At 37.0% G+C, this 12733-nt stretch overlaps 1 protein-coding gene across 1 annotated transcript; it reads left to right on the top strand.

The window, feature by feature from the left end:
• Positions 1-246: 246 nt before the first annotated feature.
• On the top strand, positions 247-2556 carry LOC129731433 (uncharacterized). The gene is made up of 2 exons (XM_055691432.1): positions 247-2305; positions 2398-2556. The coding sequence occupies exon 1, from the start codon at positions 1010-1012 to the stop codon at positions 2168-2170; it is 1161 nt and encodes a 386-aa protein (XP_055547407.1). The 5' UTR covers positions 247-1009; the 3' UTR covers positions 2171-2305; positions 2398-2556.
• The last annotated feature ends 10177 nt before the right edge of the window (positions 2557-12733 follow it).

Below are 12733 nucleotides of genomic sequence, written 5' to 3' on the forward strand. Positions count from 1 at the left end.
GACCCACCCATGCTAGTGTTACCCCCCTGGGACCCCCCTAGGGGGTCTCCCATACAAAAATATCAAAAAATATCAAAAAATCACCATTTTTGGCACTTTATATGACAAAAATCAGTGAAATGGCTATTATTTTTCCGCACAAATGAAGTTTCTAGGAAAAAAATGTTTATTTTTTGTTTTTGGATTTTTGTTTTCTCCAGCTTCGCATGGGATTTGGTCCTAAGTCTTCAGCGCATATATACACAATTACACATATTTCTGAGCCATTCTCATTGCAGATGGCGTTTGCAGTTGGCGTCCTTTTGAACATAAAATCGTATATCACTCTGTTACATCATATGTAATATTTTTATTTCGACCAGTCAGGCGAGCACCGCTGGTATGCTACCACAACGGCTACCACGCACGGACGCTCCGTTTCCACTGTTCCCACGCACACTGTAGAACCAGAGTGAATAAATAGAGTGACGCAGAGTCTGAAACCAGAAGAACCAAACGAACACTGCAAAGTCGGGTGTTTTCGTCAATGAAATAGTCTGCTGGGAGGCAACAAAAATCCATCCACTGTTTCCTCACAATCGGATTCTTCGGGAACCGAAAAAAACTCACATTCCTTACTGTTTTTTGTTATTACACAAAACGCACTTCATTTTATCTATCTCTATCAAACTTTATCAAACGAACTTGTTTTAAATTTAAATACAATAACTATCTTTTCACTCTGACAATAACAACACTCCGTTGAAGTCAACTGGAACTTGAGCAAAAAGGGGCTGCCAGAAAAATATTTTGGTGGATACATAAAAAACCGTGTTGCTGTTTTGACTGAATTTCTCTCTGCGTCACTCTATCTATTCACTCTGTGTAGAACTAGTGTAGGTTTCGTATAGGATAGAAACGTCAACATAAATCATTCTACATCGTCCGCCAAAGAGTCAACACCTAAAATAAAAACCTGAAAGTGAAAGTGAAAATTGTTAAAGTCAAAATATATTTTTTTTAGTTTACAATGAACCCGCAAGATGAAATAGCAACAACATCATCAGCTATCGAAAACCCAATGCGTCATATACCCAAGCATGATGTTGCTGTTTTTGGTGTGTCTTCTGATTTGAATGATATTAATTTACCAACCGATCTGGATATCTTGAGATATTATTTTTACTTAAGCGAACGTGCAAAAACAGAACAAAAAAAGTTTTCTTATAAACAATTCTCTAATCACGTAACAGATAGGTTGGTTGGAATTTGGGAAAAACTTGGTATGGAAATAATTTCAAAAAAATATGTTGCTGTTAAATTGAATAGATTGGTTGACAAATACCAAGCCGAAATTAAGAAGACGAATAGAGACCTTTTAGTGTTTACCGGTACTCTGAACGAAATTTTTTATATTGGAGCATGTAAATGCGATTTGACGGCAGCTCAATGTAACTGCGGTTTGGTTCCAGAACGCCTCAAAGAGTTTATGCACGATCAACATAAACAGAGAAGACTGATGGAAATTGAAGAGCAAGGGACATCGTCATCAATGCCAACAATGCCAACATACGAAGATCCCGATGATACAACATACGTAGACGTACCGATGACGGTTGATGAAGATGTTATGAATAGAAGCACAAGTTCACAATACACAGAAAGACACGATTGTTTTAACTTTGCCTTGATGTGTGACAGATTTGGTGTGTCTGATAGAGTAGCGTCAGCATTGGCAACCAGTCTTTTCAAAGATTTTGAAATGAAAGATCAGCATGGCGAACCTCTCATCATGGATAAATCGAGAGTTCGTAGAGAAAGAGAGAAATGCAGACGAATAGTGCTCCGCAAAAGGTTTGATGATTCCAGTTTAATAGCGTTTTCATTCGACGGCAGAAAAGATGATACTTATACGAGAGAAAAAATTGATGGTAAGTTTCATAGTAGGATGGTAAAAGAACCTCACCTTGTTATTTTGAGAGAACCGAATTCTCGATTGATTGGTTACGCAAGACTGGTAGAGGAAAGTGCTGAATACAAAACAACAAAATTGAATGAATTTTTCAACGATAAAAACATATCTCTGGATGCATTGATTGGCATATGCACTGACGGTGAGCCAACAAACACTGGCACACACGGTGGAATTATACGAAGATTCGAATTGCTGCTAAAAAGACCATTGCATTAATTTGTTTGCCTTCTACACTTCAACGAACTTCCGTTTCGACATTTGTTTGGGGTTTTGGATAAATCATCCACCACTGGACCAACATCAACAACCGGGAAACTAAGCAAGCAAATTGAAAATTCTGAAGCTCTTCCGGTAAGTCATTGCTATCACTCATTTATTATAATTTTCTAACATTTTGAATGGTGAGATCATAATAAATTTATTTAATTATTATATATTTTTAGGTGGTGAGCGACTTACAGAGAATTGCGTTGGAAAATATGCCTCCTGTTGCAGAACAGCACGAATATTCCACCGATTCGCAGTACTTATACGACATGGCACATGCAATTTCTAATGGCGTGGTTTCTGTGGATCTGGCTAACATAAAACCAGGGAAAATTGTACATTCTCGCTGGCTCATCAAGGCCGCTAGATTATTACGATTATATGTGACAATGAAAAAACCACCTAAAAATTTAAGAATTCTGGTTGAATTTATAATTAAGGTTTATGTGCCAATGTATTTTAATATCAAGTAACTTCATTTGTGCGGAAAAATAATAGCCATTTCACTGATTTTTGTCATATAAAGTGCCAAAAATGGTGATTTTTTGATATTTTTTTATAATTTTGTATGGGAGATATTTTATATTTTTTATATTTTTATATTTTTGTATAGATTTTTTTGTTTTGTATAGATTTTATATTTTTGTATGGCCCCCCCTAGGGGGGTCCCAGGGGGGTAACACTAGCATGGGTGGGTCAGCCCTCCAAAGTTAGTCGGGTCGGTCATACATTTGGACTCGATTGGGTCACTCTAAATGGGTCAAAAAAGGATTTTTTGAAATTTGACCATTTGGGTACCTACACGTTAGAATTCATTTTAGAGGTATGGTTTCTTGAGAAAAGTATCTTATCTTGATCCCTAAAATCCGAAAATCATATGTGCCTAAGCGATTTTTAAATCGACCCACCCTAATATATATATATATATATATATATATATATATATATATATATATATATATATATATATATATATATATATATATATATATATATATATATATATATATATATATATATATATATATATATATATATGTGTATATATATATATATAAATATATATATATATATATATATATATATATATATATATATATATATATATATATATATATATATATATATATATATATATATATATATATATATATATATATATATATATATATATATATATATATATATATATATATATATATATATATATATATATATATATATATATATATATATATATATATATATATATATATATATATATATATATATATATATATATATATATATATATATATATATATATATATATAGTTGACGCCTTCGTTAACACGTAGAGGCGGGTGGGCGAGCGGTGCCTTTAAGAACCGCTATCAGAATCGCTGCCGACTGAAAACTAAATAATGAGCGCAGCTGGCACGTTGCTTCCGTTCCGTCACACAGTACAATGCGAAGAACGAAACAAGCAAAGGACGCGAAAATCGCACACACTGCGCACACACGAAAGGATAACTGGCTCGGGAGACAGCGCGAATGCTGTTTAAACACAAGAAAAATGAGCCACCTCACTAAGGTCCAATGCGCACTTCTAGCGAACACAAATAAATACTTTCGGATTATTGATAAAGCACTGAGATCATTCACTTTAACTTTTAATTAAAAACACTTCGTTACAACTTGGAAATAAACACTCGGTTCAGAATACACAATGGGTTCAAATACACAATCTCGATTCAGAATACACAATGGGTTCAAAATACACAATTTGCAATCAAAATACACAATGAGCTAGCTTGCGCAGAAGCGCGGTATTTATACTGATTTAGTAGCGGCGCAGTAAATTCTCGTCTCCTTTATCAGCTTCTTTCATGCGGTAGAATGATTTAGATTCTGTTGCAGCGCAGTCGCTCACGTGTTGTGTTCCATTTAGCAGGAGAATATACCAGAAGCGTCATGAAATGTCCTTCGGTGTGTTCCTTTATTCGTAAAGGACAATATACGTTGGCGTAGTGAATGGAAAGAGCATTGTCCTGCAGCAATGGTGTAAATCGAAGTGAGATGCTAAAAAACTGTCCGCTGCGCAAACATCCTCCCTCGCGCAATAAGATGTTTTCTGGTTGAAGCGATCCAATTTTTTTGGCATGGCTCTCCTTCTTCTACTTGAATAATTTCATCAAAAAGAGTTTTTTGCTGGATAACAACTACTATAGTGTGTAATGCTGCTCGAAGCTTTGTTATAGTAAGATTAGACTTTCTGAGTCGTTCGGAGCGGTTTCTAATACGACAGTTGTTACAAAAACGTTGCACATAGGCCAAAACTCGTTGTAACTTTCGAAAGGAACGGAACCTTTTGAAAAGTGGGAGATCATCACAATTCACCAAAGACATGACCAGTACTGAGACCGGTTTTATATCAGGCAATTCATCATCAGGAATATCATCGAGAGCTATCGGTTGGTAGTTTCCGAATTTTAGAAATGATGGACCTTCCCACTATAGTTGATTAAGTTTTAATTCCTCTGGCAGTTGTCCTCTCGAAACAACATCAGCAGGATTCTCCTTTGAACGTCCGTATGACCAAGAGAAATTGTCATTGTTCGAAACAATTTCTTTAATACGTGTCTGATTGAACGATTTAAGTAGTGAGAGTGGCTTTTTCAACCAAGCCAGAACTAATTGGCTGTCCAACCAAAGATGAATAACGGAAAAATGCATTTGGAGAGCTGGAAGCACTTTACGGGTTAACCGAGTTAACGGCAACGCGGCACAAAGTTCTTCGCGAGGAATCGTCAAATCTCTCAAAGGTGCGATTTTGGACTTTGAACAAAGTAATCGCGAAGTGCAGTATCCTTCGTCATTGATATTGCGAACATACAAGCATGCTCCATAGGCATGCACCAACGCGTCAGCAAATCCATGAAGTTCAATTGTATTAGAACCAGGAACGGAGATAAATCGTAGAATTTCTATTTTGTTAACATGTTGCAAAGCGCTATAAAACTTAGACCACGTTTCGAGAAGCTCTCCTTCAGCAATCCCATTTCAGCTTAGTCACCCAAGTCTTTTGCATCAACTGCTTCGCAAGCACCACAGTGGATCACAGAAATCCCAAAGGGTCGAATAATCTCGCAACTATGAAAAAAAACGCCTTTTTGTTATAGGCTTATTCTCCGATATGAGATCAATTCCGAAAAGAGATTTGTCACTCGAAGGGTTGCGTATCAGTACAAGAGTCTTGATAACTTGGTCAGCTGATGTCTGTTAGAGAAACTAGCTTCTCACGTTCGTTATCTGGAATATCACTCAAAATTCTGGCATCGTTAGCACACCACTTGTGTATTGGAAACTGTCCCTTTGATAACAGTGAACGGATTTGACGTTGGCTTTCAATGGTTTCTTCTATAGTATCAGCACCAGTTATCAAATCATCAACATAGCAGTCTTGGAGAATAATGCGTGAAGCTAAAGGATACTGTGAACTTTCATCTTCGCAAAACTGTACTTATGATCGGGTTGCCAGGAAAGGGGCTGCTGCTGTACCATAAGTCATGGTTTGTAGCTCTAGGACTCGTAGACTTTCACTTGGATTGACACGCCAAAATATGCGTTGAACGGAAATTTGTTCCGGGTTTACAAGGATTTGTCTGTACATTTTTGATATATCAGCGGTAAACGCGAATGGAAAGCGGCGAAAATGAAGTAATATAGATATCAAATCATTCTGCACAACGGGCCTAACATGCATTACTTCATTTAAAGATTTTTCGGAAGCAGTCTAAATGCTGATGCATCGAAAACTACTCTAAGTTTTGCGCAAGAGCTGGTTGGGCGCAGTACAGCATGGTGAGGTATATAATATACCAACTTGCCAACCTGATCAAATTTCTCCTGAATTTTCTTGCAATGGCCGAGAGATTCATACTCATTAATAAATTGGGAGTACGAACGAGGTAACTCAGGATTTTGTTGCAATCGTTGTTCGAGGAAAAAGAAGCGGCGGAGGGATGACGATCGATTACAGTCCAACAGGTCAACGTTATCACGAAACGGTAGGTCTGCTATGAAGCGTCCGGAATCATTTCTACGATAAGTTCTACGAAAGATTTTCTCACATGGATGTTCCTCTGCTTGAGGCAATACGGCATCTTCCAACTCTTCCACTTCCCAAAATCGTTTAATCATTTCGTTTAAGGATTCAATCGATACTACATTCACTGATTGAGAATTAACAACCGGATCATAAACGTCGTGTACTTCATCAGAGACGACCCAGCCTAATTCTGTTTCACGGAGTTCTGGTAAACCGTGATCGATAACATACTGTCCTGGTTTCATAAACGAGAAGAAGTGTGTAATACCGATCAGCAAATCTACATCTGATGGTTTATTAAACGCGGGATCGGCCAAACGCAGCCCAGATGGAATATTCCAATTCGCTATATCGATGGATCTGCGCGGCAGATAACTAGTGATTCTGGGAACAACTAGGCACTTCAAGTTTGTTTTATAATCAGTACTAACTGATACCCGGCCCGCGTTGCTGCGCCATTAGGTTTACGGCAACCGTATATCTATCGAATGAACATAATTTTGATCAGATATTAACATTACCATGTTATATCTATAAGGCTCTATGTATTCTCCCCTATAAGTTGTTTTTCTGAATCATGTTTCTACAATGCTCCGATTTTTATCAAAATTCTAACAAATACATTTGAAAAGAATTTAAAACCATTACGAAATGTTCTGATACTATGTTTATTATTTTGGCTTGGAATAGCTTAAGCATTATCCAAGTCTCTAATCAAGCAACACGTGCAAAAAGACCCAAACATGAATGAATTGAAGTCGCTTATTTCGAATAAAAATAACTTGAAGAGTGTATTTTACAAATAAATGGATATCCATTCATTGTGATAACCACCTCAACTGTTAATGTTGGGTGGTAAACAATTATTTCCGTCATTATAAGATAATCTAATAATAAAAATTTTGGTGCCTATACAGTTAGTGTTTTTAACGTGGGGTATTGAAAAATACGCGTAGCGAATCGTAGTAAAAAAGCTCAGCTAAATCAATAGTATCAGTAAAAGTCCAAATTAATTTGATATTAATGAGATATTAATTTTTTAATGTTGTGTTCAAAGCCACAACCGCAAATTTGGTGTAGAACTACATAAAGCTGTTTGTAACATGGGTTGCATTATTGCATTCGAGAACGATTACAAAAGATGAGTTCAATAATTATGATGGATTATCGGGTATTAACATGTTCATGTCTATAACTATCACCCATCATTTTGGGTGTTTTACAGAAACCGAAAATCACCATCTTGGATTTGACACCTGGTAAACCGGATATCACCATCTTGGATTTTAAAATGGCATCTGGATTTGATTTCCAATCTCTGGGTATCATATCGATTCCGGAATGATCATTTTTTGCTGTTTTCCAGCATCCTAACGTTGCAATTTCAGATTTAAAAAATAGCGTCTGTAGTCAATTTTTGGCTTCTGTGCAACACCAATATTGGGTGCTATTTGGTAGTTTCCAGTAGCCGGAAATCGCCATCTTGAGTTACAAAAAGGCGTCTGGATTTGTTCTCCGTTCTCCGGGCATCATCTTGACTACGAAATAAATATTTTTGTCCTTTTTCCCACAACCGGAATTTGCCACTTCGGATTGAAAAATAGCGTCAGGGGTCGATTTTTGGACTATGTACATCATCTCGATAACGGAAATACCCATTTTGAGTGATGTTTGGAGATTTCTGAAAACCGGAAGTCACCATCTTGAATTTCGAAACAGCGTCTTGTATGATTAAAGGTCTCTTGGGATCATTTCGATTCCAGAAATACCCATATTGGGTCGTGTTCGGTCATTAAATGTTGTTTTCCAGAAACCGGAAGTTGTCATATTGGATTTCAAAGTAGTCAATGAAGTCGATTTTCGGCCGTTGGTTATTATTGGTATATGGTAATTTCGGTGACCGGACGTCACCATCTTGCATTTTTGAATAGCGTCTGGACTGGTTTCCGATCCCTGGGCATCATCTCGGTTCTGGACTGTCGATTTTTGGCTGTTTTCCAGCAAACGAAAGTTGCCACTTCGATTTCAAAATAGTATCTGGGGACGATTTTTGGCCAACGTGCATCATCTCGATTACAGAAATGCCTGTGTTGGGTGATTTTTTGTCATTTTCTGACACCAGAAATCGCCGTACTGGATTTCGAAACTACGACTGGATTTGATTCACGGTCTCTGGGCACCATTTGAAATACCGATATTGGGCGGTGTTTGGCCATTCAAGGCTGTTTCCCGAGAGCCGGAAGTCACCACCTTGGATTTCATACTGGCATGTGAATTTGTTTTCCGGTATCCGGGCATCATCTCGAATCCTAAATGATGATTCCTGACCGTTTTCCAATAACCGGAAGTTGCCTTCGAATTTGCCAAGTAACACACGTTGGTATAGAATAGTTGACGTTACCTATTCCATGACATCAATATCACCAGAAAAGCGCAAAACATGAAGGTTAGTAGAACAAGTACCGATAGCTGCATGAAAGCAAGCCAACTTGATATAATTAGTGGTAAAATACATCTCGAGTACTAACACGGCAATGCGCAAATCTGTTGCTATGACAACTGTTAACCAGCGCATGCGCAAATGTGTTGCGTCTGCGCAGTGCAACTAGATCGGCAATTTCTTTTATCAGTGGCAGTTTTAATTGATTATAAAATGATGACAAAAAATAATATTCAACCTTTCAAAAAGAGTTGTTTCTTTCGCTTGAATATTGAAATAGTTTTCGCATAGTTTCAACGTTATCTGGATATAAAGTTTAACAAAACTAGAAAACGTTGTTAGATATCAATAACAAAAATCTCAAGTGAGTAACACTGGTTACACTGCAAGCGTTTTGTTTATCTTTTGATGGAGCGTTGCGACCCGTTTCGAACAAATATAGAAATCGTTCATATAATTTAAATAATAATTTGATCAAGTAATTTTGAGTTGGGTGTTGAATGCTACGACTATTGTACTAAGGAAAAGCATTTTACAGATACGTAGTGCTGTTATTAGATGCTGTAATGTCTTACGAAAAGACCAAGTGATAGTGATCGTCATTCTTGAACTCATGTTATTAAAAACATCTCCAAAACCAGAAAAAACGAGCCTGTTTCCGAAATGCGGTTGTATTACTGATGAAAAACTACTTCAAACACAATATAATAACACAAGTTTTCAATTGCGCTTGTAGTACACTTATATGACTACTTTCGTTGTTACTTATTTTCTAACATGTTTTGTGTGTTACTTGGGATATATGACGTCAAGGGTCGATTCCTGGCCTATGAGCATTATCTCAATTAAAGATATAGCCATTTTGGGTGGTATTTGGTGATTTCTGAAAACCCGAAGTCACCATCTTGGATTTCGAAACGGCGTCTTGAGTTAATTTATGGTCTCTTGACATCATTTCATTGACGTTTGGTCATTATAGGTTGTTTATTTGTTTACTTGCGTCAATCATAATAGACTACACCTTGAAAACTACTTTTAACATCATAAATAAAGTTATGTAATTCTAGTGTTCAATGTTTTTCTAAGACCATTTCGTCACATCGTTAAATCAATAACTTCACAATATTTATTAAATAGACTCATCATACCATTAACTGGCCCGGCAATGGCATATTCTGTTCTATAAGAATTTAAAACAAAATTTTTTCGCGTTCTTAATGAGCGTGTAGGAGCATAAAAGTTGAGTTTTCCTAGCAAATTTTCCGAACATATGCGTTGTGAGACTAAACCGTTGACAAGAGTTACCGAGGCAATTTCTCTTCTTTTTTCAAGCGTTTCTATATTAATAAGCATGCAACGCGATTCATAACAAGGGAGAGAGAATGAATCCCAACCTAGTTTTCTTAGTGTATAACAAAAACTGTTTTTGTACGGATTTGATTCTATTGGAATGGACGTCTTGTAAAGGCGACCAAACAACACTACAGTATTCTAAAATAGATCTAACATATGTAACAAAATGTGGTCCCCGTGGTTCTGTGGTTAGCGATGTCGGTCGGCTAGCTCTCCCACACGGTTGTGATATCGGGTTCGATTCCCGATCGAGTCGAGGATCTTTTCGAGCTGGAAATTTTCTCGACTCAGCACTGGGGCACGGTGTATCGTTGTACTTAACCTACACATGCAAAATGTGCCAAAAACAATATCGATAACGAATTCTTTCAACTAATCTAGTTGATCGAGACCGCTATTAGCCCCAAGGCTAAGCGTGCGATATTTGTATTTGTATTTGTATTTATTTATTCATATCATCTGACCTTTTTGGTCTGAATGAAGTGGGTTGGGTGGGGAGAAGCCCATTCGAGAAATTCCTTAAGAAAAGCTCAAATGCGCGTAAAAACCCCACCATCTTTTGATTGAACATTTACATTTTTTAGTCTAACAACAAATGAATATACTATTGTAAAATATGACACATGAAATCACTTATTGTTTTATATGTAACAAAAAGAGTTTTTATAGTGTACGGGTCTACGAAATGATAGCTGAACCTTTTTATAAAACTTAGCATACTGTTGGCTCTATTGATGATCGTATCGTAGTGATCAATGAATGTTAACTTAGAATCCATAATCACTCCTAAATCTCTAATTTGATAACACCTTCCTACAATTTGATGTCCAAGAGTGCAACTGGAATGTTCAGGATTTCTTTTCCTTGTGTAGGATATAATATTGCATTTTTTAACGTTGAGATCAAAAAGACACTTTTTTTACACTAAATGTAGAAAATGTCAACCTCTTGTTGGAATTGTTGGATGTCTGATTTCTGTTCTGTTTCTTATTTCCATGTACAATTTCATGTCATCGGTATATATCAATACTTTGAGACGATTCAACACAAGGGTAACGTCATTAACAAATAAAACGAAGAGCAAAGGGCCTAAATGGGAGCCTTGTGAAACTCCAGATGTCACTTTTACTGGTACAGAAATGTGTCCCTTAAACCTAACCGTTTGTGTCCTATTTGTCAGATAAAATTCAATCCATCTAAGTAGGCCTGACTCACATCCCAGTTTTTTTTTAATTTGAAAATAAGCATGGAAATATCTACTCTGTCAAAAGCTTTACTAAAATCCGTGTATAGAGTTTCCACGAAGTTGCCTCTGTCCATAGCCGCAAGAGAGAAATTAACAAATTCAAGTAAGTTGGTAGCCGTAAACCTTCCTTTGTAAAAAACTTGTTAGTTACAGTTACAGTTGTTGGTTGGTTTCCAGAAACCGGAAACCATCATATTGGATTTCAAAATGGTCAGTGAAGTCGATTCAATGTAGTATTTGGTCATTTTTGGTAACCGAAAGTCAAACAGAGCAAAGCCTTGGTGCTACATTCCGTATCGGAATTCGACCTTCTGTTTTACTTTACACAGAATTCGCAGCCGACTGTTAAATGTACAGGACAATTGCGGGCCTAGCGCTACGATCCTACTGACACTAACAGTTTCTCCCAGACCGGGACTCGAACATACGATGACTGGTTTCTTAGGCCAGCATCGTACCTCAAGACCAGCTGGGAGATTTTACCGAAAGTCGCCATCCTGTATTTTATCTCGGTTCTGAAATGACTATTTTGGGCTGTTTTCCAGCAACCGGAAGTTGCCACTCCGAATTTCAAAATTGCGTTTAGGGACGATTTTTGGCCTATGTGCATCATCTTGATTGCAGAAGTGCCTATATTGGGTGATATTTGGTCATTTTCGGAAATCGTAAGTCACCATTATTGATTTCAAAATAGTATCTAAAGTTGAATCCAGGTCTCTGGGCCTATCTCGATTCCAAAAGTAACGATGTTGGGTAGTATTCGGTCGTTTCAGACTGTTTTCTGTAAACTGGAAATCGTCATTTTTAATTTTAAAATGCTGTCTGGAGCCGGTTTTCGATCGCTGGGTATCATTTTGGTTCCATAACAAACCATAATAGGCGGTATTTGATAATTTTCAGAAACCGGCAGTCACCATCTTGGATTTCAAGATGGCGTCTAGATTTGATTTTCAGTCTCGGTACTGTTCTGGTTCAAGAAATATTTATATTTGGTGGTATTGGATCGTTTTAGAATGTTCTCCAGAAACCGGAGAATGTCATCTTGACATCTTGGGTTGATTTTCGGTTTCGAAAATACCAATATTAGCCTGTTGAGTTCAAAACATGTCTTCAAATTTCTCAATAGTTCAATAGTTCACGTGATAACATTACAATTTTGCCGCATACTGTTAAAGGCATAACTAATTGCCCAATCCATTGTTGTGAAAACGAAGAAAATCCGTTGGAAACCATCATCAATGAAACACCCTTAAGAATTAATACACCCTGCAAAATTAGCAATCTCTGATTTGCAATACGAAAAATTCAATCCCCACCCCTCCCCTTGCACACGCTAGTGGAATGAAGCGGCACTAATGTATTAGAAACATATCCGATACGCAA

Source organism: Wyeomyia smithii, chromosome 1 (genome assembly GCF_029784165.1).
Source record: "Wyeomyia smithii strain HCP4-BCI-WySm-NY-G18 chromosome 1, ASM2978416v1, whole genome shotgun sequence".
NCBI lineage: Eukaryota > Metazoa > Arthropoda > Insecta > Diptera > Culicidae > Wyeomyia > Wyeomyia smithii.